A 26,678-nucleotide genomic window follows, 5' to 3' on the forward strand; every position below is an offset into this window, starting at 1 on the left:
ACTTTAATAAACGGCATGTTAAAAGTTCAGGAAATTCAGAACGAACGAAATCTGTAGGAGACCCAGAGCCTTCAGAGTAGCTAAAAAGAAGTCTATTTTTCATTATGTCTTTCCAATGTGATGAAATGATTTAAAAATATATGATGTGTTCAACATCAATGATACGGATTAGCCATACAAAACGTATTTCATTATAAAATCAGTTGAAATTGATATAATGTAAATGGTGATTTTGATAGATTTGTACAGCACAACAACCAACGCCTTTGTTTAGCTGATATAATTCCACTTATTGATTGAGGCGATTATTTTCTTTGCATTGGACATTTGACTGAACTCAATAATACGTCATTACTATTAGCCATACCAGTAAATTATTTCACCGAAATGTAAAATAATATGTAATAATAGATGATTCTTGTCAGCTAAAAGGCTAATTGACAGCAAAATTCGCAAATACACACCTCACAACTAGACACATTTGTGCATATTGTTAGTATTAGTCGACGGAAAACGAAAATATTCAATTTCAACAACGCTTATTAGTGTTAAAAAGGAATGCCGTAATACCAGAAGTACTGCTGGATATTATTGGAAAGATACTAGAACAAATATGAACAAAGTAAATAAATAAACGAATAAATAAGTGACTAAATAAAAGTGAAAAAGAGAAAGGAAACAGAAATGACATGTACATCAATTCAAACTTTGATGAAGTATTGAAAATTTATACTTAAACGATCTTGACATTTTTACTTCGCATTACACCCAGCAGTAGTTTGTAGAATAGGATTTTTTATTTTGCAACGTAAATAATTTTAAACTCGCAAACAGAAAACCCATTAATCTGACCTGCTTAGCCAAGTGGCAAGCTCTTGCTGGCGAGTTTATAATTTCATAATAGAAAACGGAGAAGTTGAGAGCGAGCCCAAGCCTGATGGGATGTGTAGGCTGCATTTTGGCCTTGGCTATGTCAAACGCTTCCTGGTATGCCTTTTGGGAGTCTTCCACCACCGCTGTAATGCAAACGAGCCACCATACATTGCAGCAAATCATTCACGTTCAAATTTCTCCAACGCGATTCACATTCACATTGTATGAGACGGTAGTTCAGAAAATGAGTAAAAAAAAAAAGACGAAATGTAAAGGAGAAAATACAGATAGAGATTCCAGTTACTCATAATAAAATCCACAGTATTGAAATGTGGAATTGTAAATTTAACAACAGCTACTTTAGTAAATCTGATATAAGGTAATACTTGACAAACCGTGATCTCTATTTGATTTAAGGGGAAAAAGATCTGTAATGACGAAAAATTAAAAAGAATTCCCAGTAAAGCAACACAATGATCAGCAATGTCTCCACCAGCAAGCAGCGACCATATCCTTCACCATGTACAACCGCCAGTGCCTTTAAATAAACCTGTACAAAATTTCGATTGAATAGGAAGAGGAAACAGGGAGGGTGGGCGTAACTGTACCTGTTTGGCCAATTGGCAGGCCTTGTCTGGAGAGTTCAGGATCTCGTAATAGAAAACCGAAAAGTTGAGGGCGAGACCCAGCCTGATGGGGTGAGTTGGCTGCATCTGAGACTTGCTGATTTCAAACGCGTCTTGATACGCCTTCTGGCTGTCATCTACCACAGCTTATTTGTAGTAGGGAGGGAGAATTGATTATTTATTTAATATAATACGTCAATAAACGTAAACGACATGCAAGTTATTCAGTCAAAATAATAACCATATTGTTCTAATCACTAAGCATCTAATGAAATTGAAATAGGAAGCTGTTAACTTTGAAAACATTTCAAGAAAGCAGACAATTAATTTCAAGTTTACTTGATTTTTTTTCCAAGCTTTAAGTGAAGTGACAAGATAAGAGTAAAAATGTTACTCGCTACTAGCCCTGCAACTTCGGTTTGGAAAAGTTAACAAAACAGTGTGTAACATCGATACCATTTTACGAATTTTATCAATTAAAGAAAGCGAATTTTCAATCTACAATCTTGAAAAGTACCTTCGTCTATACAAAGTGACTGAAGAAACTAAAAAAAAAGTCAAATTGAAATACTAATGTTAGGTTTTGCAGGAGAAAACAATAGAGATGCACAAAAATCGTCTTGGAAAAGTGAAAACAATGCAATGTTTCGTTCAACACGAAAAAAAATTTGAAGGGTTAATTGAAACCGTCAGCTCATGAGAAATACGTTGATATTCATTGAAATATTCAAAACTTACTAATCATGAGGAATTATAACCACCATGTATGTTCGTAATATCAATATTTAATGGCAAGAACATACGAAATAAGAATAATCATAATCAACACTTTGATCTAGATCGGAATTTTCTAAAACCAACAAAATTTGGAGAAATAATGCAAATTGGGTTCAGCATTGATTCAGTACAATTTTATTTGTACAAAAAGTGGGATGATTTGCAAGGATATCATGTAAACTAAGCTTAACGCATTGAACGTATGGCAAATTAAAATGACAATAAATATACGTACTATTTCTGGTATCACCAGTCGCAACCTCTGCGAGATACCTGTAGTAGTCTCCCTTCATCTTAAGGTAGAATACTTTGCTCTCAGGGTTGCTGGCTTTGGGGATCAGGTACTTGTCCAGGAGTCCCTGCAACATAGCGACACCATCTCCCTAAGTTACATATTCATCTACAGTTATTTTGTAAAACGAGCCAAACAGAATAATCATCAAAGAATAGATTTGCGACGCAGTAAAATCTGTGGGGAAAAAATGGGATTTGATAGTGCAAGAAGTATATAACTCAAATTTCGAGGCATGGGTTTGAGGTAAACAATCAAAACAAAATTGCCGAGGAAGATTATCATCGATCCAAAAATACTAATCAACAGCTAAAACGAAATATTAATATATTATTAGGTTCAGTCCCTGATATTGAACAAAGAGCAAACAACATTTAGTTTTACTTCAGGTTTCAAAATAAATCACGTCACACGCCTTTACAATAAAAATAAGTATGTAAGCTCGGGATTGATAGTTACCAGAACATCATAGCAAATTTCGCGTAGTTCCTTCTCAACCTTTTCCCGGTACTCTTTTGCCATCTGTTGTTTGCGTTCCGAACCTTCTGTCTTCTGCTCAATGGAAGAAATGACTCGCCACGAGCTACGCCGCGCGCCAACAACATTCTTGTAAGCAACAGAAAGCAGGTTCCTCTCTTCGTTTGATAATTCAACACCAGTTTCGGTTACCGCCTTCATTGCGGCTGCCATATCGTCATACCTCTCAGCCTGTTCGGCGAGCTTTGCACGCTGCACCAATTCCTCCTTATCCACGGACATTGTGTCGGCTGAAAAATTAAATAAATTATAATTATAAAAAGTTTTCATGGCTATTAAGGAAAAATTTTTTATATCAACCTATTTGAATAATGTGCGACAGTTGGCAGTTTGTTTAAGACATCATTTCATCCAAAGACTTCCAATTTTTATTATATAAAAAACTCATACTCTTGTTTACAGGTGATGTTATTTGTAGGCAATGGAAAATAAATTTTTTTAAATTGACATTTGTAATGAGTCAAGTAATTAAGTGAACACCTGATCAAAAAGTGTCCATCAATATTACTGCTATTATCAGTTTTTTTGGGTCATTGAATGATTAAATTAATTATCAAAATTTGTCAGCTTTGTAAAAATTACAACCTGATTTACTTCATTTTATTGATCATGGTGGAACAAAGTTTCGAGAATTGTAAAATTAGCTCTTCGTATTTTCGATGAAAATGTTAATCAAGTATGGGAAGCAAATGGAAAGTGAGAACTGGTGTATATAAACAATACAAATTGAGAATTATCGAAGGCAATTAGTTTGACAAATTGCAAGTCACAATTAGCCTAGAAGAGCTTAACGGAAGAATAGAGTTGCTCTAGAATTTGCCTGTATGTATATCTTGTTCTGAGTTCCCGATATTGTAACGATCATATAATATTAAACAGATAAGAAAAAATACAAACAATGCATCTCTAACATTTGCGTATGAAAGAATTAATTTTTACAACTACCCGAAATCCCGTAAATGCACGCATTCGAAACAAAATAATAGTAATATTAATCATAATAGTGACGACGATATGTTTTGCCACAACAAATAAATATATTTATATTTATTGTCAAGCTATGGAAAATTTTCCAAGTACTTTTGGTTCTTATGACTACTTTACGGTAGCGATGAAGAAAATTACCCCGTGTCACCAACATGCTCAAAATAAAATCGAGTACTGAAATAGACACTATTTTGTCCCTTCGCTGTAAAGAATTTGGATCTCGTTATATAGCGTCCAGAGTTTAAGGCAAGAACGAGAAAGACAACAAGAAAGAGATTCCAATAATGTGGTCATAGGACGCTGAAATGCCTTTTATCGGCTTCAAAGTTTATTGCAGGAACATTTTTTACCGGGAAAAACACTGGGAATCACTTATCGGAAAATTTTCCATGGAATTTATATAAAGGAAAAACGACTTACACCGAAACGTATGTATCACGATAGTTTGAACAAATTTTCAACTCCGAAAACAGCAACCTTCCGAGAATCTTCCACTACTCCAACACAGGTAAAACTTCAAGACAATTAAAAGTAAACGGAGTATAAGAATATGAAGTTTTCCCGAGATTATACCGTATTCGGAGTGAAAGAGAACCTACGACGAAACTCCGTACCTGTAACCGTTCTTTCGTGTAAGAGTAAGGCCAGGTGCATTCCTGCGATTTGTTGCCTGCTAAGAATACTTTAAGGTCCTACACCCCGCCAGAGGCTATGCAGCCGATCTTTATGTACTATAGCTATAGTAGCCTGTACGCTTTCTAGACAACACAAAGAACAAGCCACCATCTTGAATTTCCCGTGCATTGCATCCCCATCATCATGGAAGAAAATAACTACTAGAGCTATAAGTGCATTAACGTGATTGCATGCATGCATGCGCGCACACGCGTCTTGAAAACGCGAAATTAAACATATTAACAAGGAGTATCGCCGTTTGCTGCAACAACGGAGAAGAGAGCATCAACTCATCTTCGTGCAACTGTCGTAAGAGTGCAATATACGTACGAACGAACAAGATATCGGTTATGTAAAAAGTAGCCAACGACCCGAAATGACCCAAGCCCCGTATCAATACCAGACTAAATAAAATCAAATAAAACCTCTCTTCATTATTCTCTTCACACAAAGAACAATTATTTTTAACGACGGATAATCATCGCATTACGCGTAATCTGGAGCAATGAACGTTTGCCGACAAAGGGGTAAGGGAGATTCTGTAGAAACAGTTTTCAACAAGTCAGTACAGACTTCAACCTTTACAAAATACAGTAAGACCGTACAATACTTGTATCGGTAATCCCGTTAATCATCATCGTACACGTTAAATAAATCACTACATTATTATTCTTCGTACAACTTTCGCGCTGCCTAAAATTTATCAACAGTCAAAAATAGTAGTGATTCAATCTGTCGCGGCTGGTTCTTGCAGAAATAACTAAACGCAACAAGGACAAAGTGGAAATGGTACACGCCTCGATATAAGCGTTGCTGCTCAAAGCAGCTGCTGCTTCGTAACGAGGGGCTGCAGACAATACTTAGGTACAAAAAGGTACAGGGATTATAAAGAGAGCGGTCGGAAACGACGAGTAGAAGAAAAAAAAGATGCAAGAATGAGATATCGCATCTTTCTTTCGAACCGGAAGCCATACGGTCGAGTAGAAGCGGTTTGACTAACGTATGACGTACAGGTGTAACGTAGATATGCGGCGTACATACAATAGTGCACGTAGAACACCGTTGTGGGCGAAGGTCAAAGCTTCGAAGTATTTATGAAATAACGATACAACTTATTATTCTGTTTTTTTTTCTCGCTTGAGAATGCAACTGCAGCAACAGCACTCACAGAAACTATGTGTACATATGGTTTATGTAAAATGTACATATAATACTTGGCAACATAATATCATGTAGATACCAACGTACAGTACATACCATACGTTGATAACTGCGGTAACGGAATAATTATGGAAATATCCCCGTTGCGTAATAACTTTAGAAAGTATACAATAATTTTCCAAGAATTTCTATCCCCGCCCTCGATTGTTTTTCTACCTTTACCTTTTCTTTTCATTAGTTATACTTTTTATACAAGGTGCATGGGACGGCCGCCAAGTCGGAGTGCCTTTAACATTTGTCATACTGACAAACACGTCTCATTACTCGCTTACACGCTCTCGGAATTTTTAGACGCGACTACTTTGTACGTGTCATACATGTGTAATTTTATACTGCTTGGATGCGCTTGTGTAAACAATATTGTGCATCGGATTTCAGAAGGACGAAATCATCGATTCGTGTCAATCGTCAAATGCCAAGCGATGAAATTTATCAACTCCTACGACGACTTCCGGTTACAAAACTTCCTCCTATCGTCTACTTGGTTTGTTTTATTATCTCGCGATGCATGGAAGACGAAATTTCTCAATCATTGCTACGTAAATAGTATACGTTGATTGTATACAGTACATACCCATAGATCTCTGAAAGTTCTACCTGTCGCTATCAATAACTCAACTAAATACCTATAAGCCGCCAGCTTTACCGGATGTATCGCATTTTCCCACATATGTTGTAGCGGGCTTACAGAATTGCTACGGAGAGAAGTGCCGCATCGTGATGCTGATTTCCGGTTGATTCACGTGCATCCGGTAGTACGCGCAACTTTTTGTTCTTCCGTAAAACGCAAGATAATAATAGTAATAATAACAACATCTGTACAAATAATAACAATGACGATATAATTGCCGATTTCAGAATTCGTTGACCGTGTCGTTGACGGAAGAATTCAAAGACGGTTAAGGTCTGAGGCTGAAGTTTGTAACGTTATTGTAACGATTCGTGTTTCGGAAAACCCGTTACTTCGCAATTTTAGAAATCTCTGAAATGCAGTAAATTATAATAAGGCAAAAGTAATTCGTACTTTCAAAACTTAGCCACGTCAAACTAACTACAAAATTGGAAAATAATGATTTTTCCCCTCCAATGTTTTGTTACGCTAACGTTACTGACTTCAGCCTCATTAAGGTACCCCTGGGCAAATTTTCATAACCTATACTCGACGGATAAGTGGGCCTGAGGACATAAAAAGCCGTGTTGGGATCCGGCAGCTTCTTTATCGGCGGTAACCGTTTGGCTCGCAATCTCGCAAGACACAAAAACCCCATTAGATCAACAGTCTTCAATAGTCTTCAGTCAACGACCGTACACATGTTATATTGAACACATACTAGATCATGACGTAAATTCGAAAATATTCGATGAGATGATCAAGTCACCTGCAACTATCGCACGAGCAAGTGACAATGAAACAGAATCATTTCGCTATGACTATTCTAAAGCTGAATTGCTAAAACATTGGCTAATTGTTTGTCGTGACTGATATTTCCCACCACAACCTGCGGTAGTTAATTTGAATCTTGCGGTTGACTGAATCCCCGTATTGCGTTACTCGCCCGCCATGTCTGTTATATTTTGCGTTCGTCATGAACGACATCGATCGATATAACCCGGGAATCCGATTGAAATTGGATTGGTCACGACTAGCGACGAGGGATAGGCGCAACTTCGTGTCTCAGTAGCAATTTTTATGCTCTCTCACTTTCTCAATTTATAATTTCTATGTCAATCAATTTTATTTCCACCCTTTTTTTTTACCTTCTGAGAAAATGATTAACGAGATATTACGATATCCGACAGTTGCATACGTGCGTGCGTGCGTGCGTGTGTGTGTGTGTGCACAGTCACGTCAAACGACGACAATCATTTTGATAAATAAAATTTGTTTCGTTTTTTTTTATCAAGTTATATTTCTGTACGTACGTCGTTATATCTCGCGGGGCTCTATTTATCAGGCCATATTTTATTTACCGAAAGACGCGCGTGGTTGATAAATGATAAAGAAAAATATAAGATAAATTAAAAAAAAGCCTCGTCGCGAAACCGGCGTCGTTCCTTCCCTCTGACCTTATCTATCTTATTCTCAGATTGTTACCGATGCATACTTGGAATATTACCACCTAACTCTCAATTATAATATCCATGATAAAAACTGTTCTTTATTTCCTGCTTTATTTGATTATTTTTTTCCTTTACTTTCTAATGAATCCGTCGCACATACGAATCACTCGTCAGACTTGGCATTACTTACTTATTTGGTATACATGTAATAGGAAAAGATAAAATAAACAGAAATTCATTCTCATTCATCGTTGTGACTTGAACTTATTCGTGTCTTGTTCTTCGGCTTTGCACTACCGTCGATTCGTTCAGCGGTAGCTGCGCTCTCTATAATACTGTCAAGGTATACACATCGCAAAACGATACGAAGAATCTACCCACTAATCCATGCAGCGAGCGCGTGAAAAGTAATGACGAAGGAAGATTTATCGGAATTCTCGTACGCGCTCTCAACGAAACGTGTGCATCATGCACGTATAAGATCATTACGACATTATTACACGGGGATAATACAAAGTTATCCACATCCGGCTTAGCCAAGATACAGTGAATTACTCCGAACTACAGGATTACGGAACAATCGCGCTGTCAGGTTCAGTTAAAAACCGCATTAACCGGATTATATTATAAATCGCTCGATAAGGATATACCGCACTCTTGGTATATATACTTCATACATGTAGCGAAAAATTCCCCCCAACAAAATGAATAGGATACGTAATCGCGTTCGAATTTTCGAGAAGTAATTTCCTTCTACGCCCATTGAACACCATTATTTCCAGTACCGTAGATTTCCGATCCGAAGGATCGTCGTATATTTGAGGTTAGATCGTTAGTGGGAGGTAAGAACGATGATCGCCATCAGGAATGCGGATATCTCGTTAGGAACTGGCAGCAGTAGCTGCAGCAGCGCCAAAGGTACAAACTTACATCTTACAATCAGAGCGATCGATGTCGTTGTGACCGGCGCCGCGCAAGATGTCGTAGTTACTTACTTACGTGTCTCACACTCTCAGCGTAAGAAAATTCCTCAGGCAAAGGAAATTTACGGTCGTTAACAATGAGCGATCGGGGCCGTAAAATAAGATAGCGAACGAAGTTGTTCGCCGGGCATTCGGACGACGCAAGAACGTAGATGGTGCAATGGAAGCGAAACGAGAAGGAAAGAAAGAAAAAAATAAAAAGAGTAAAAACGGAGCTGAGATACCCGTGTAATTATTCCTTCTCATACCACATCGGATTTTGTTTTTACAATATTACAGGTACAACACAAATATATACATACGTATGTAGTATAAGCGATGCGATCAAATTCACCTACCTCCTGTTTAAACAGTCTTTTGTACAATAAATACGGTTTTAGAAATAAATATACACTCCGTTCGATACACCGGCGGATTTTGGGGGTGTGCGTGTGTGAACGGGCGGGTGGTGCGCGGGGTGGGGGGGGGGGATAGAGGAGGGACAAGAACGTGGCTGACTAGATTGAGTCTCCTATATTTAGAGTGGTGGCAGGGGGGAGAGAGGAAAGAAGCGGTACTGCGGTTATGACGAGAAACAATTCTTATTGCCGGTGAAGATTTCTTTGTATCTCGGCCGCGTTACGGATCCCCGGGGGTGTTAAGAAAACTCTACTACGTCTCTTTTCCTATCAGTCACACTTAACACCACACATCACTCGTGGACCACTCCCGCACAACGACTGAGACAGTGTCGAGCGTCGGCCAGGTTCGGACCGGGCCTCGTTTCTCCTCGGCTATCCTCGGCTCGGCTCGGCTCCGTCCTCGGCTATTTCCGCCTCCCGACGCCCGGTAACCGACTATTGATCGTCACTAGCATGGCCGGCAGCCACTGGGTGGGGCATGGCCGATGTACGTCGACAACGACGACGAAGCGTCGTCACCACACCACCGTATCCCGGGACCGCGAACCGAGGCACGCGGTGCCGAGGCACACCGACCAACCAACCACGCGTCATCGACGCCGGCACACATTTTTCGTTGCTCTACCATCCCTGCTTTGCTAGTTTTTACAGTCCCCGTACGAGGCTCCCTCAATAAATTATCAAAGTCCCTGGTGAATCCGAAATTTTGGAAGACCCTTTGGGGATCCTTCGTTTTTTACGTCGATACAAAAAGTATAATCGGAGACATGATCACACGGTTCGTTTTTACAATTAATTACCTGCCCTCACTACGCTTGACTTTCTCAATAGGCGAGTCCAGATCAAACTTCGATAGTTGTCTTAAGGTAGACTTTGGTCTCGACGAATCGATACGTTTCAAATACTCTCGATAAAACTTCTTGTCCGTTCCGCACAGTAGATATTATGCCGATAGAAGAGGTATACATACTGTCGATATACTGCAGGCAAACAACAATATACTCGAAGTGTCGCTGAAGTTTCGAATCAGTTTTATGTAAGTAACTGATTTATAAAAAAAAAAAATTCGTAATTTTTCGACGTTTTGCAAGCTTTAGCGAATGCTTTAGCATAGCTAGTTCAATTGAATTTCGGGACATAATAAACTCTTATGCGTATACGTAGGTACACACATTGCACTCTTTACATAAAGTGCGCAAGTTTCGAAATATGCGATAGTTTGCGCAATTTGAAAGCTTTATATTTTATTCGATTATACTTCAACTTATATAGAAAAAAAAAACACAGAAAGAAAGTACCAGGAAAACTTTATTTGCAGAAGCGTCGACAAGAGGATGGCCTTGCTCTAGGTACGCCTTGTCGTATGCAACTCTACATCCACCTCCGTCATACGGCAAGGTAAGTCTGGGCGTTTTTATCAGTGACGAACAGTTCTGTACGTTGTAAGTGTGTTTTGTGTGTAACGGCGTGGAGTTTTGAACAATTAGTAAACCGATGCTGAACAAGGAAGTAGAGAAATGAGAAATCCGAGAGCCGGAAAGACTTACTTTGAGCATTACCCCGATCAAATTCCGTACAATAAACAAATAAAGAAAGAAAAAAACGCCGACCTGCACACAAACACCTGGTACACGAATTAACGATTCTTATTATCAGAAGATCACGAAGTTAGGCAATAAAAATTAGCGGGTACTTGTAGGGTATTTGACGAGACGTGGTTAAAAGCAAATCGTACACCGTTATACCTATAACGCGCCTGCATATACACGTTAGGGTGGTCCTCATTTAGAATGTTTGACGAATTTATTCCGGATCACCCCACCAAATCAACTATAAATAATTCAAAAACAATTCACAATTTTTTTCAGATTTTTATGTCAACTGTAATCCGTGCCTGTAAGAGGAAGGATTTCCCAATTTAAAATACACGTGTTTCGGACACGTTCTTAGTATATATTTTACTGTAAGAGTAATAATGTTCGAAAAAATCCATAAATGTGAGGTTCTAATGAGCATTAGTGCTACTATCTGAGAAAAAATTCACATCATCATACCAGGTAATACAGACAATTGCATTTCTTATAAATAAAAAGAAAAAGTCAAATTTCTAGTGTGTGCAATTCGTCGAGATTGGTTGGTATGATGATGTGAATTTTTTCTCAGATAGTAGTATTAATACTCACTAAATCTTCGCAATTACAGATTGATCCGAACATCGTCACTCTTACAATAAATTATATGCTGAGAATGTATCTGAAACAGGTGTATTTTAAATGGTGATATCCGTCCATTTACAGGTACGGGTTAGAATTGATATAAAAATCTGAAAGAGTTAGGAAAAAAGGTCTGAAAAAAATCATCAACACCCTAAGTAAGGATCACCCTAATACACGTGCATACTCTCATGTCTGTATATGTAACAATAAGTATAGTTATACACGCACGCACGCCCCCAAAGCCGATTTAAATTGAATGCGTTAATCGATCGCATCAATCGACTGCATGCATTCCGAACAGCACAGACAATGCTGCCCACTGTTGTATGTGACATGTAGGCAATACGCATGCTAGTCTCATTCGGGCGACAGAGTTACGATCATTTGACGATTAGGATAGGCTGTGAATAATCCTTCGATCGAATGGGAGGTATATGAAATGAAAATACATACAGCATTCTTGCTGCGTGTGACATGTGTAAGTAACAGTACAGTACAGTTTGATTCACTCTGGCGTCCATAACCAATTTTTTCGTATTACATACTAAATATAGCATATTACGAAACTAACATTTTCGCTTTCATCATTTGCAACGCCAGATTTTTCTCGTTGGATATCATCTTTATCCAATTTCACCGGCAAATGTGAATAAAATCATCAATGGTATATTTTTTACTCCATCAATCCAGCTCCATGTAGTATTTGTATATTATTATATGTATATTATATGTGTATATATATGCGTGTATATAAGATATTATATTTTTTCTTTTCAAGATGGAGATATTTCACCCGAATTCAATATCTCCTGGGTAAGCAGGCAGGCAGGCAGGGCTATACGCACAGGTATTAAGTGAACCGTGAAAAGGCTTTGAGGGAAAACGAAGGTCGACAAAATTTCACTCGGAGAATCGTGTGTGTGTGTGTGTGTGTGTGTGTGTGTGTGTGTGTGGGGGGGGGGGGGGGGGTGTATAAAGGCATATACACAGAAAATAAGGGCAAAAAGCTCGAAGGTAAAATCCGACGAAGAAAAAACCAAATTAAACGAACGTGATGTGTAATTAAGCGGAATTTATCTTGTTATTATAATATAAAATACGAAGAATAAATGAAGGAAGAAGGATAAAAATATGAGGTAAAATTTACAGAAGATAAAAATTTCCAATGCATCCTATCGCGACTCATTCGCCTATCGCAATAACGCTCAAATATATCCCTGAGCAAACAATTAACGGGATAATAATAATTTGATCAGACTTGCGGACATGTTTACACATTATTTTCACAAGTTTTTTTGTCTCAATTTATTACAGAACACATCGTCTATCGGTATAATTAGGCCGGTATTCATAATCACTTCTTATTTCCAATACCATCTTTTAATAACGGCATTTTACACACAAATAAAATTAGACTTTTAGACCTGACTCGCAAATAAGAACTGCAACTACGAATTATATTGGTTCGAGTTCGCAAGAATGTCTTCGTATCCGTCTGCGGTATGGAAAAGGAGAGGGGGAAAAAAAGGGAATAAATTATAACTGATCTATTACAAGGATTTCAGTTTTAAGAGTCAACTTTGACGCGTCAAGCAAGAAAGAAAATATGCTAATACAATTCCTTTCATCACGAGACCGTATTAAAAATTCAGACACACCAGCAAATATCTACTAAAAAATTCAATTAAAAACAAAAAAAAAAACGGTAATAATTATTCCGTCTTCGTGACGTTTCATAAGTTGATCGATGGCTCATTTCATGGAAAAGTTTGGTATAGTGAAAAGAAAAGGGAAGTGATTCTAATGGGAAAATATTGTGTACAGGCGTGTGTGTATTTCTTTTTTTCGTTTTAATCGAAAATTTTGAATTCACAAAATGACCAATACGTACGATTACGTGCGACAGTTTTTTTCTTTATCATATATCTATATATGTTAATATATGTGTCTTTCACACTTGTAATACACGTTACGATTATACGCGGTGTATAAAATTCGTTGGACGGTGATATTCGAGAGTCACGGAGAAAGTGACACACTACCTCCATAAGAGTGACATGCCACTGGCCTTAGACTTACACACTCGCCGTGAACTTATACTTCGTAATATATCGGATCGGACAGATTAAGGTCAAAGAAGATGCAGCGTTCCCTTGCTATTATACTCAGGGAGCTGCCTCCTGACACTGACAATGAGCCCTACTAAATCCACTTGGTCACATTTTATTGCTTGATTACGTAACGGATAAGAACCTATACGACAATGACGATAAATAAATTGAATTCTAACACGGTGACGAAAAATTCATCGGACATGTTCGCTGCGATAACGAGGTACTTTCATTTTACTTAACGGATCACGTATGACTGAAAGGAATAGAGAATATAATAAAGAACTGCTTGCTTATTTGAGGTAAGCGATATTGGGGAAAAATGCCTGTTACATGTGAGACCGTCATAAAAAATTCGGTATCAAATGTTGCACAAAAAGAAAGGAAAAATCTCTTGACGAGGATAAGGATTTCGAAAATTCCAAGTCACTCAAGAAGGATAATATTCATATGTTACAGTGATTCGCGGTACATGAAATCATCGATCATGCATAAGTTTCGATCCGTACATAGCAGCCTATAAACTTGGTACAAACTCAAACCGTCGGTTAACAAGAAATCTGCTGCTTCTGCAACATCCGAACCATAATATACGTATTCTAAGTTAGCGGGGAATCGTTGACCGCAAAATTTATTCCTTTTCCGCAAACCGTCATTGCTGGATAATGACAAAATTACGGAGTTGAAAAATCTCTCGAACAGTCTTATGACATTTGTTTACGCACAATCTGCGCGCATCTCGACAGCGAGAAAGGAAGGAAATATTTATTGAACTAAGTAACTTTTACTCAGCTTGGCGGTTAACAAGAGCCACTTACTTATGCGAAAAAACAAAGATAGGTGTGGCGAATCCAGGAATGGAGAGAGAGAGAGAGAGAGAGAGAGAGAGAGAGAGAGAGAGAGAGAGAGAATGATCGAATAGCGTGTACGTGTGGTTAATGACGTCAATGACGATGACGATTATGACAGGGGTGCACGGGGAATTTAATACGTCGAAATATATCTGCTCGATCGTAACGACGATAGGTGTGTCAGACGTTGAGGGTGCGTGTACAAGTCGAGAGTACGAAAGAAGCGCATTTTGGCGAGGGTGAAGTAAAATATTGATCCACCGGTGCGCGCGCAGCCCCTGCAGCAGAGCTTACCCTCCACCTCCACCACCCCCATCAATCGCCGTTCTCTCCATCTTCAGCACGACGGGACCCCGCACCCTCGAAATTTCCTCGAAAGATGTAAAATTGATTGATAAAAATAAACTGGAAGTGAAAAATTGTTAATTTATGAGCTAGATAATTTTATCCGCTATCCTCAGTCTCGTTATATGGTCAAAAATAGGGTGCATATAATCATTGTTGAAGTTAGTAGCGTTATCGTACCGAATAATGATGAGGAAAAATCGTTATTTCGGAACTTTCGAATTGTTTGAAATTCAGTAAACGGTAATAAAACAAGACTTACTCATATTTCGAAATCTTAGTTCCTTTAGTTGTTCTTTAATGATTCGTTCGTTTTACAAACTTCAACATCGTTCCATATATGAAAATTTGGTACGTTAGTTTGCTTGTGCGATTATTCTCCCAAGATTTCTTGCTGCAGGGAAAAGAATAATTATCATCGCGCGTACGAATTGTCGTTTTTATTTTTCTCAAATCATGAAAAAAATGCGACATTGTTTGAAAGTGAATTTTGAACGCCCCTATATTGTGTATAATTATCGAGTAATCTACTATAAGAGGACCGAGAATGTCCAAAATTATATTTACTTAGGTAATTAATCGATTGAATAATGTCCAGACACAAAGCAGCGCAGCTGAAAAGGAGTCGAGGATTCCTTTATCGCTACTACCTGTATAGAAACCCGTCTGACAATGATGACGAGCCGACAGATTCAGTTCCCAGTTATAGCTGGCGAGCATAGAAGCTGCTGAATGAAGTTATATTCAAATAAACTCAAACTAAAATAACGTCGATTTCGATACGTGCTTATTGTGTAATATATTTATAGGTTGTCAATATTTTTATAAACGGACAGAATACAACGATGCGCATCAATATACTTTCTCTAACTCGCGGTGATGGATTTACAAAATTTTTAGTCGTGTTTGTGTTCAAATTTCTCCAGGGTGTGAAATCGAGAATGTAGATAAAAATCTGCTTTCAGTTTTTCGAACCGGCACCCAAATCTCAATTCTTGGAAAATTGATATTATTACGAAAGATTTTGTACAATCATGACGACTGACGAATTACAACGCGATTTAACATATTCCGGCATTTGTATAACATGTCGTGTACATACCAAATTGCCCTGCGACATTTTTTTATGTACATTAAAATACTGCAACTAGGAATAGCAAGGTACAGGGTGTGTACAAAAGGCTTCATCAAAGGGAAAAGCAATAATGAAAGATAAAGATGATGATGATAAATAATTACTGTGGCCTGGGCAGGCACAAATTGGTGAACATATGCTGCAGGTACAATATATACCTCTGTAATGTTGCATGAAAGCGTAGAACAAATTCAAAGGCCTCGTTCGCTAGGTTCTCTGGTCCGCGTAATAAAGGAACACCAATTTTGTATTCTCTTTAACGGTCAAAGCTCGAGGATTTTATTCAAGATATTTAAGGCGGATCGTCGTTTTAATCTCGCGGGGTTAATTAGTGTAAAAATCTCTGTCTTCTCATACACCGAACGTGTATAAAACACGAGAAAAAATATAATACCCGTATATAAGTAGATACCTATATTGCGAAAATGTAATCAGAACTCGTGCCAGAAACGCGACGTTTTTTTGATGAGGAAACTTTTTAAAACAGTATGTATACATATATTATTATGCATAGGTATACGTGTAAATGCAAAGGAGAATTTATCTAAAAGTAGCCGCAACATTAAATCACTCTTCTAGAAATTTATAAAATTTATCCGACGCCAATCTATACGTTACACGCAAAGTTCCAATGTAAGTCGATCTTAATCCCACGAGCTCAAAGTGTATCAAGGGAGTACATACAGTATATAGTAAATGTATACAGAAGTAACTTTTACAAATGAGAAAAGTAGGTGATCCGTGCGGATGAAATTGAGATTTGATTATTATTTATTCACTAGCAAAAACAGATTTTTTGTCGACCAGCTTACAGAAATAAAGGAATAAAAATTAGGAATGCTGGCGAAAATTCAAACTTTGTAGTATCACTTATTTACATTGATTGGTGATACATACGCATGTAAGTTGTAGCATGAATATAGAAGTGAATTAACGAACAACGTTTTTCAATTAGAATAAACGTAAGGAGAAAATTTTTTCCATCACTTGTATTTGCATGCAGAAATATTTTCTTACTGTACACACTGAGAATTTTTTCTTTTGGGTACACGTATAGAGTCCCATTTTTGTCGTCACACTTCCATATGAAAGAAAGTTGAAATTGAAAAACATACTATTAAAATCACGAATAACATCCACCCAATTATGACATACTTTTTTCAAAGTTTCAAATGGAATGAAATAACTTTTTTACAATACATATAACGTCGCGCTGTATGTTTTATAAGCTGGAAGATTAATATGAACCCAATTCCGTTAATGAGTACGAGGCTATAATCATACGATATACTAACAATAAGCAGGTATATTTTCATTTCGCGACATACTATTCGCTCGCATTGTCGTTATCTATCGCTCATGAACGACTTTCTACGAGACCCGAACCGTGCAGCGTACGTGAAAAACCATTCTCGGCAAAAGAAAGAAGCACAAGCTCCCCGCCAAAATTAAAAACGAGAGAGAGAAAAAAAAGTCGGCGTACTTCGCGGTGTGTAAGCGTAAATCTTGTCTTTGTTTTTCAACACCGATTAGCTCGACCGCAATTAATATCAGATCCAAAAATATTATACACGAACAAACCGTCTGCTGCATTAATTTTTACCGATAATTTTCTTACAATTTATCGAATCAAACCCAATACTATTATAATATTTCACAGCGATAACTTTTAGCTGTTCAATTTTTTTCTCCAACGTCCGAATAATAAAGATCGACACTGGAAAAATGTTTCAATTTCGAAAATGGAAGGAACTGCAAGTGCGGCGGTTAAAAGTAAAATTTTATTCTATTCTTTCGTGTAATGCGAATGCATAATAATCCATGCAACGAATAAATGCTCAACTGCAACAGTGAAAATTGCTACACTAAAAATAGCTTCACTTCACCATAGGACAAATATTTATTACAACACCTCGATGGACAACGCGGCGTATCTTTGCGTCCTCATCTTTTATGTACACACATACGCTACCGTTACTCTATAAATGCACCTGTAATATATAGATATATAGTTGCCGTACGTACATCTATTGCCAATTTCAATTCATACATTGGATATTGCTAAAAATCTATAATGCATAGCCCGTGTGGAGCACACGTTCCTTTTGTTCCAGAGCGAAGAAGTAAAAAAAATAAATATATTTTTGCAACCGCTGTACAATTGAACTAGTAGTGCATTTGCTGCTATATATAGGATGGCGATGAGATATGTGAAATACCTAACCGACTCTGTTGTAAAGGAAAATAAAAAAAAAAAATCCATTTAGCCGCAGACATTGCGAATGTTCCTATCTAAAGTCTAAAAGCTTTCCCGTGTTTTATCTTCTTCTTTTTCTCTTTTAATAAAAATCTAATATGCTAAAAAGCCCGGTGACAAGAATGATGACCGAAAAATGAGCGTTCTTTTCTGATGTATAAGATTAATTTACACGAGGAAATAATTTCCCCAGACTCTCCGACATGATGTTTCCCGTTTCACCGCTTTTCTCCCCTGTCTGGCATGACTATCGCCGCACTGGAGAGTTCAAGTCTTATAGTACCCTGTATAAGTAGTCCTAAAACACCTCTCGACCTTATCCTCAAATGGTTCGTATTGTAGGCTACAGGTTGCTCATCACACACACACACATACACACAAACCGTACATACTTCATCGTCTCCCGAGGGACGGCGGAACACTCCCGGGTAAAATGTTGTTGAATAAACACTTCAGGATGTACATGCACATTATTAATTAATAAACGAGTTTGCTGAAATGCTTTGAAGTTTATTGTTTCAATAAAATTATCGAGAGAAGTTTCGCCTGTTTTTTTTTCATCTAAAATTATTTACGTTCAAGGTATATATTATATCTCAGTTCAAGAAATATAATTTATTAAAAGGCCTTTGATCGTATTTATTCACGCTAAACTGAATGGAATATTTTATTACGTATAGATGAGAAAAAAAAGTTAAAGCCGAAAAAACGTACATTTACCAACCACTCCGCAAATGTTATTCGTTAATTTCAAATTATAAGAACAAGAAAAGTTATAATGAAGGGACATGCCTTGATAAACGTTACCAGGAAAAATATATGGTTATTATTTATAATAAGAATAAAGAGTAAAAAGGTATCATAAACGGGAAAAATGTTTCAAAGTTTATCCAGTGTGCGCGCGCGTGTGCGTGTGTAATAATCATATATTTTTCGAAAAACGAATTACAGACGCAGCTGCATTCCAACAAAAAAGCAAATACATATTTTTTATTCAAATTCGTATTCAATAAATTAGTATGCAATATCAATCAAATAAATATTATCTTAGATTTGACCTTTTAACTATCTTTTTCTTTCCTTCTCTATTTTTGTCTCACGCGTTTAATTGTAACGAATTGTATAGGTGAGCATGTATGTATAATAATACATCATATCTAAAAAGAAATTATATGAGAAAAATTTTCGCTCTCATCGTCAGCGATGTTGTCATTTGCAAGGTATTATTTATAGAGGTAAGAAAAGCGTGCGTCGTTCACCGCATACCTCCTTTATACACAACATATGCATGCATATATATACACGCGCACATGCATACATATATACATCACCGTCACTTCTGTCGCATATTATAATGATGTACAACGTAGACAGAGGCTTTACGACTTATGGTATAATAAATTAATTCTGGCGCTCGACACCTGTGCAAATCATAGCAACAGGATTGAAAAAAAGAAATATATACTCGAGCAGCAACTGGATGCGTCGCAATATGGAAGAAAAATAATGAATGAAATAAAAGGTAAACCAATCCACATACATATAACACTGGACCCGATACAAGAAAACACAATATTACGTACAGTTGTTGTCAGTCTTATTAAACATTTATCGTGAGTAAATTACAAAAGCTCCAATATTGACTGAAATTGCGCAGAATAAGGATAATTAATTAGGTATGTACATTATAATTGTTTCGGTGCAGTGTAACTCACGCCGTACGTCTACGTGCACATTTGCCAAGTGCACCGTGGTACTTTTAAAAGGGAAGGAGATGCGTACGGCGGTGTTAAGTATGCGTTCGCGATGCTCTATACCGATACATATGTGTGTGCAAAGCGTGCGTATGTCACGCATAGGTGTAATAGGTAGCTATATACACAACGCATCGTCATGCCTAGCAGCAGAGAAGAGAGAGAGAGAAAGAGAGAATAATGCGTCAGTGGCTTGGAATAGCGAATGATGTCAACACGGTACACATTTACCACGCGTCACCCAAAGAAGAGAAGCATGTGGTCAAACCCGGGGTTGTTGGTTAGGTAAAACGATGCGTCTAGGTGTACATGGTCAAGTACCTAGGCTAATCGTAAGCCTGTTTATAATACACGCGTAGCGTCTATTACTTCTATTACGCGGGATAGAAGACGACAGAGGAACGTAATCGCTAAGTAGCAACGCACGCGTTCCATTGCCAAAAATTAATGACAATGATTACAATTTTGCGGCCTGAAGGATCCCCCCCCCCCCCCCCCAAAGCTCGCTAATCAGATCGTTACACGGTCAATTATTATACGCATCACCTGTCGGGCATTCGATATTCGTTGATTAAATACGTAGTTCAATAACTGATTGTCTTATTATTTTCGTTATTCTACTAACAACTATATTATATCATATCACATTGCAGGTGTGAGCGATTTTTTGCATTGCAATTGTGTAATTAACGATGGATCAAATTCTTGTCATCGATTTTGTTCTTTGACGGGTTCGAAGTTTCTTTTTCGTTATTCGCCAGATGCGAATTATTATCGTTGGGTATGTGTATGCGTGTATGTGCATTAAGCAACGTATATTATAATGTATTTGTAGTGAGTCTACATATACTGAGAACACACGTACATCTGAGGATCGAACGATATTACGATGTAGAGTATTTTCATCTCCGCGAAACTATACGCATACATATATTGTAATATAGGAATACGTAAAAACGTTTGAAAAAAAAAAAATAACTGGCAGTTTTATACACACCGTATTTAATTGGTAAGTTATTTTTTCATTCCTCTTCTTCAGATTACAGCGCATTTTGTGTTCAAGATTCAACAACGGTATGAAAACTATTGTGTTATAGGTATATATAAAAATATATATATATATATATATATATATATATATATATATATATATATATATATATATATATATATATATATATATATATATATTCATATACACATGCATATAAGTGGAACGATTCTGACGCACAATTATTTTTTCTGACATAGTTAATACATAAACTATATATATTCTTTTAGAATGAATAGTTTGTACTGACGTTTTCTCTCCTTTTGTGAAATGTGTGCCCAACGCGATGATGTTTGGTTTGATATAATGAGCGTACTAAAGAAAAAAAAAATGTACATGCAGTATATTTTATACTCAATGAAACGGACGCAGCATGCGGTTCAACGCACGCTGTCCATCGCACTATGCGTGTTATGCGCGTATGTAACTCGTTGCTGATACTACAGCACCGAACCCAAATTCTTAATTTGGGAATACGAGAAATGACACGATGTTCAAATCCAATTCGATTCAGTATTGGCTAAATACACACTGCACTATACGTATCCGAACCTTTATTTTTTGGGAGGGGAGTAAATAAAGGGAAGTAAGAAATAGAAAAACACATCTGATCTCTAATGTGAACTTTTACGAGAGGGAAAATTCTTTCACATCCAATGACGTATGTTAATATAAAAAACGGAAAATTTATAGGATTGCTCCGTTTTCCTACCGCTGACGGAGTCGAGAACGCATAAATCTGACGTAGTTCATCAGCTAATGATATTATATGTATAAGTATATTTAATCAAATTTGACGCGGTTAAGATATGAATTGAATTTTTCTTGCGAAGTTTTAGATATAACGTATTATCGATACTCTATTTTCAGGTTTGACCGCGATCATCTGCATGTGCGATAAATTCCGAATAAAGAAAAAGAGATTTTCGCCACCGCCGTAAGATATCTGTCACTGTCACGCGATATGAACCGGAAGTATCAACCCGTAACAAGATTTTGCTGACCGTTACAGCACAGATTTTGCGTTTGATATAATATACATACCTATATAGAATCGTATAAGTAGCAGGAACGATGGTTACGGTAAATAAATACATCGTAGCGATTTCAGACATTAGCTAGTTGTGGAAAATTTTTTGAAATTATAGCATCTTTACGCAAGTACGGAAAAAGTTATTTCAACTTCGAGCGTTAAAGAATTATTTGCATCTACCGGGGATATAACGACGAAGAGGAATAGTAACTCAAATATGACGAATACAACGTGCCCAGTGTACGCACAGAGAAACAAACAACGAGAGGAAAGAAAGGAAGTGTGTAAAGAGAAACTTTAGTCATTACCCATGGCAATTGCCTTATATTATGCACGTATGTGAGTGCGCGTGTGTGTAACAACCTGGTTGAGAAACTCGTCGAGATATTCGCGCCGAGCCTAATATGAATGCATCTATATTATAAAACCGGATGTGACATATTGATATGTTCGAAACAGCTTTCGCGTAGTCGTAAATGAGACACATACGCTACGCGGAGTTCGCGCATTGCATGCGAATCATTGCACCCCGCAGGTATTACAAATCGTCGGCGGGTTGCACAAACCCACATTTACTATTTTCTACACTAGCAGGCATTACGCTTGATATAAATTAACGTGTCGCATCATCCTCTCTGGCACGTGACGTCACGGCTGATAGTAGTAATTTCCATACGGATTATCTCGGCAGCGACGGATCTAAGTGAGCATGCAACAACGCCGAACTCGGCCGAATGCGTTCAGAAATGATAAAGCAAAAAAACAAGAAAGAGATACATTTGGAAAATAAATGTGCATGAAAATCACGAAAATCATAAAAATCTTGAGACGCCATCTGCTTATAGGCAAAGGCTTTCGACCTGCCTAGATATGCTAGATAAATCGCGGCGTAGGTACACGGCAGACGTGGGTCACACTACGTACGACACATAATGCATGCACCCACGTGAACGACGTGTGGCCTTGCTTTAATAGATTTATCCACCGTCATGTAATTGAGAATAGATTCTCTGACCAAATAAATTCGAACCAACCAGAATCAGGTGCGTGCGCTTGGAGAGGATAGAGAGAATAAAAAAAATAAAATAAAAATTAAACTTCTATGAAGCTAACAAAGAATTTCTTTGACCGTTGTTTGTTACATTGTGCTGTACGTACGTTGACCTGTGCCAAAGATTGATCTGCCAGGAATCCGATAGATCTTTGGTGCGACATGTAAGTGAACATTGATTTAATGCCGCATATTTGTGAATTTACAACGAGAATTTAAGTCACATGTAGCGATGCGGATAATATCTATTCCAATCCATCGATTTCAATAACAGCGGGGCTAATTAGTTCCCATTTGTTATTGATCAGTCTCGTACAGGTAAACTCACGGTAAGATTTACCGACACAGTAGACATAATTGACGAGAACTAATTTAGTCGCAGTTTTCATTCTATATCCTTTCGTGTGATCGTTAAAACTTTTTCCTGTTACATGATCGTAAAAGTTGAACTAAAAATGAAGTTCAGTTTGGGAAGAAAGGGAAACAAGGCCTGTTGGAGGTTTGAAGACCGGATTGAGATATTAAAGTACGTAATAAGGCGATCCACCTGGATGAGAGAAAGGGCGTGCCTAGTCGTAGGCGTTTGTCACGGTCAAGTATGCGACGTACTTCTACCAAGCTACAACTACGTGTGGCTGCGGATAATTGCACAGTAGGTATGACGAAACGACAACGATGGTACACCGTTTATTACGAAGATTTAAAAATCCGAGGACACGAATCGAGGATTGGAGAAAAAAGTGCGAGCGGTTGGCGAGAAAGAGGGAAATAGAAGAAGGACATCTCCGATTTCTCATGACCATATAAGGAGCTAAATTCTTAAAAAATGATCGCTCATAGTACGAGTAAAATATGACAGTTTGACATGCGGGTATTGAACGGCGGTAGCACGTGGTTAATGATAGTCTGACAGTCGATAAACGGTGAAATGCCCGAGCACTGTCAGACAGGGATACGTTAAATGCATGTGAAAAAGTTGGACATTTTTTTCGCCGGCAACCTGGCAAAATGGCAAAATGGCGCCCCTGGCGCCTGAGACACTCCTATTAAATGCGTCACTCGAGCCGTACCCTCCGCGGCTACATTCACGCCTATCGCCTTTACTCTTTAGGTACGATCTCGAACCGGAAGATTTAACCCGTCTACTTGACACGGAAAATCAAAAATGCCGTCATTACTGACTGGCTCGATTATCCTAGTGATAGGCGCACGACGTCAGTATCTGTATGGCTGCTCGTTTATTCGATGTGGAAGCCGCTTTCCAAAATTTCCATCATCTCTAGTTGCTACGGGGTTCACACAGCCCGCAAACGACGTTGCGCACATTTAGCATAAAATTAACACTTCTATCGTATGCACGGAATCTCCGGTTAGCGAGGATTCGGTTTCGATACATTTTTGGTTAAAACTCACCTTTTGAATGCAGAAAGTCGCCTGGAAAATCAAGGCTTCAGCGAATTTCAACGACTCCCGTCTAACACGATCTCACAGAGTGCACTGCCGCTCACCGCCGGAAACCGCCATTTTAGACTACGTTCGATTAGACACTTCCCCTACCATCGATCATAACCTATCTTCATTCGATACGCGCACCGTTTTCAACCCTTGTGCGATAAACATCTTGTGTAATTTTCGAAAATTTTATTGACATACACAATACCTCACCGATGCACTTGCAAATTGAATAAAAATGAATTAATTGTGAAGTTGAATTCAACGTAACCAAAATGGCGTCCACGTTTCCTCCTGACTGTTTACTGCGTGACATTCGAACCGGTGCTACTAGCACATGGTTTGTTTTTTAAATAGTACCTCAAAGTAATCAGACCGTCTGAAAAAACAGAAAGTGAAAGATGCCGAAGTCCAAAAGAGACAAGAAAAGTACGTAAATCACCTCAAACACTATCGCACAAGTGAAATCTGAACCGTTGTCCAGATATTATTTGCACATAACCTATAATTTGATATATACATGCTTGATAGTCGTAACTGATTTTGCATTTGGAATTATAAAAAATTCTCTAATACTAACAAGTTCTTGTAATTATTGAAAAATGATAAATTTTCGTTTTAATTTTCAGTCACACTTACAAAGACCAGCAAGAAGGGACTGGTTCTGAAACAACAGATCGTCGAAGACATCCGTAAATGTGTAACAAAGTATAACAGCATTTTTTTGTTCTCCGTTCAAAACATGAGAAATAACAAACTTAAGGACATCCGGGCTGAATGGAAGGATAGCAGGTTCTTTTTTGGTAAAAACAAAATCATGGCGCTTGGCTTGGGCAAATCTCCCGAGGAAGAAGTCGAAGATGAAATACACAAATTATCTGCCGCTCTCAAAGGCCAATGTGGGCTCCTTTTCACCAACAGACCTAAGGATGAGGTACTTGATTAATGAAAATGGCAATATACAAATATATAAATGAATTAAGCAAATATATCATATAATTATTTCAGTATTTTTAAAGGTTTTTTTATTTGGGACAGGTCTTGGACTGGATGGAACAATATGGTGAAGAGGATTATGCACGCTCAGGTTTTGTTGCAAATGAGACAATAACAATACCTGAGGGACCGATGCCAGAGTTTGCACACAGTATAGAACCACATTTGAGGCAGTTGGGACTTCCCACATCGCTTCAAAAGGGAGTTGTAACATTGCTCAAGGATCACGAAGTTTGCAAAAAGGGCCAGACACTCACTCCAGAACAAGCCAGAATACTGGTACAACATTTGTATTTGTTTAGCAGATGTTTTCAAGTATATAGATAATTCCATTATAAAAAGCTCAAAGGCTTCGGTTATGTACTCTTTTTTTTTTCAATTTGCTCTTCTGGAATTTTAATGCTAGTTCCCTCAATTTTCCATGAATGAAATCCAATACAAAATTTGAGAAAAACTGAAATCCACCCATGCATGTCACAAAAGATTTCTCGTGGAATTACGTGTATACTTTACAAAGTACCAATTTACTGAATTCAGTATGGAGCATTATTTTTGTACCTTCTTACAGAAACTCATTGGCAAGGTATTAGCAACATTCAAGTTAACGCCTCTTGGGGTATTTGTCAAGAGTGAAGGATACATGCCAATTGCTACAGATGATAACGATGATAATGAAGATGACAATGTAGAGATGGAAACAGAAGACACAACAGATACCTGAAATCAGAATTAAAAATGACCTAAAAATGTACATATTGAATAAAAAATTGTTTTTCCATTTTTGCGGTTTATCATTTCTTGAGTTTGTGAATAAAACCTACAATTCTTTTCTCTTATCTCACATTCCAGAATATCAGTGACAGCAATGCGCCGAGGAAACATGCATGTTCCAAAACAATCTAGTCCTTGAAATCCTGCTAAAAAAAAGCATGCAGTTATTAGAAACAAACGATTTTGAAATCTCTCGTCAGCAGTGCAAATATCAAGATAAAT

General features: G+C 37.7%; 2 protein-coding genes across 7 annotated transcripts in view; one reads left to right on the forward strand and one right to left on the reverse strand.

Moving 5' to 3' along the window:
• Positions 1–24,790, reverse strand: part of LOC107219026 (14-3-3 protein zeta) — a 29,070-nt gene extending 4,280 nt beyond the window's left edge. Inside the window, exons 1-4 of one of the 6 annotated variants that reach the window (XM_046732810.1) lie at positions 24,651–24,790; positions 3,028–3,335; positions 2,512–2,659; positions 853–1,016 (exon numbers count right to left, since the gene is read on the reverse strand). In XM_046732810.1, coding sequence (XP_046588766.1) covers positions 853–1,016; positions 2,512–2,659; positions 3,028–3,327 — 612 coding nt within the window. In that variant the 5' untranslated portion in view covers positions 3,328–3,335; positions 24,651–24,790. Of the gene's footprint in view, positions 1–852; positions 1,017–1,481; positions 1,646–2,511; positions 2,660–3,027; positions 3,336–9,370; positions 9,757–24,650 lie in introns of those variants that run through there. The other 5 variants (XM_046732812.1, XM_046732808.1, XM_015657087.2 and 2 more) reach the window with 5 other exon arrangements.
• Positions 24,791–24,911: 121 nt separating this feature from the next.
• On the forward strand, positions 24,912–26,465 carry LOC107219020 (mRNA turnover protein 4 homolog). The gene is made up of 4 exons (XM_015657075.2): positions 24,912–25,118; positions 25,319–25,623; positions 25,728–25,964; positions 26,254–26,465. Exons 1-4 carry the CDS (start codon positions 25,091–25,093, stop codon positions 26,404–26,406), a joined length of 723 nt encoding a protein of 240 aa, XP_015512561.1. The 5' UTR covers positions 24,912–25,090; the 3' UTR covers positions 26,407–26,465.
• Positions 26,466–26,678: the final 213 nt, after the last annotated feature.

Source organism: Neodiprion lecontei, chromosome 2 (genome assembly GCF_021901455.1).
Source record: "Neodiprion lecontei isolate iyNeoLeco1 chromosome 2, iyNeoLeco1.1, whole genome shotgun sequence".
In the NCBI taxonomy this organism is placed as follows: domain Eukaryota; kingdom Metazoa; phylum Arthropoda; class Insecta; order Hymenoptera; family Diprionidae; genus Neodiprion; species Neodiprion lecontei.

Excerpts from the sequence above, each read along its gene's own strand:
- LOC107219020 (XM_015657075.2), top strand. The coding sequence starts at position 25,091 with ATGCCGAAGTCCAAAAGAGACAAGAAAA. Across the intron at positions 25,119-25,318 it reads GTCCAAAAGAGACAAGAAAA|TCACACTTACAAAGACCAGC; the intron begins GTACGTAAATCA and ends TTTAATTTTCAG. Across the intron at positions 25,624-25,727 it reads CCAACAGACCTAAGGATGAG|GTCTTGGACTGGATGGAACA; the intron begins GTACTTGATTAA and ends TATTTGGGACAG.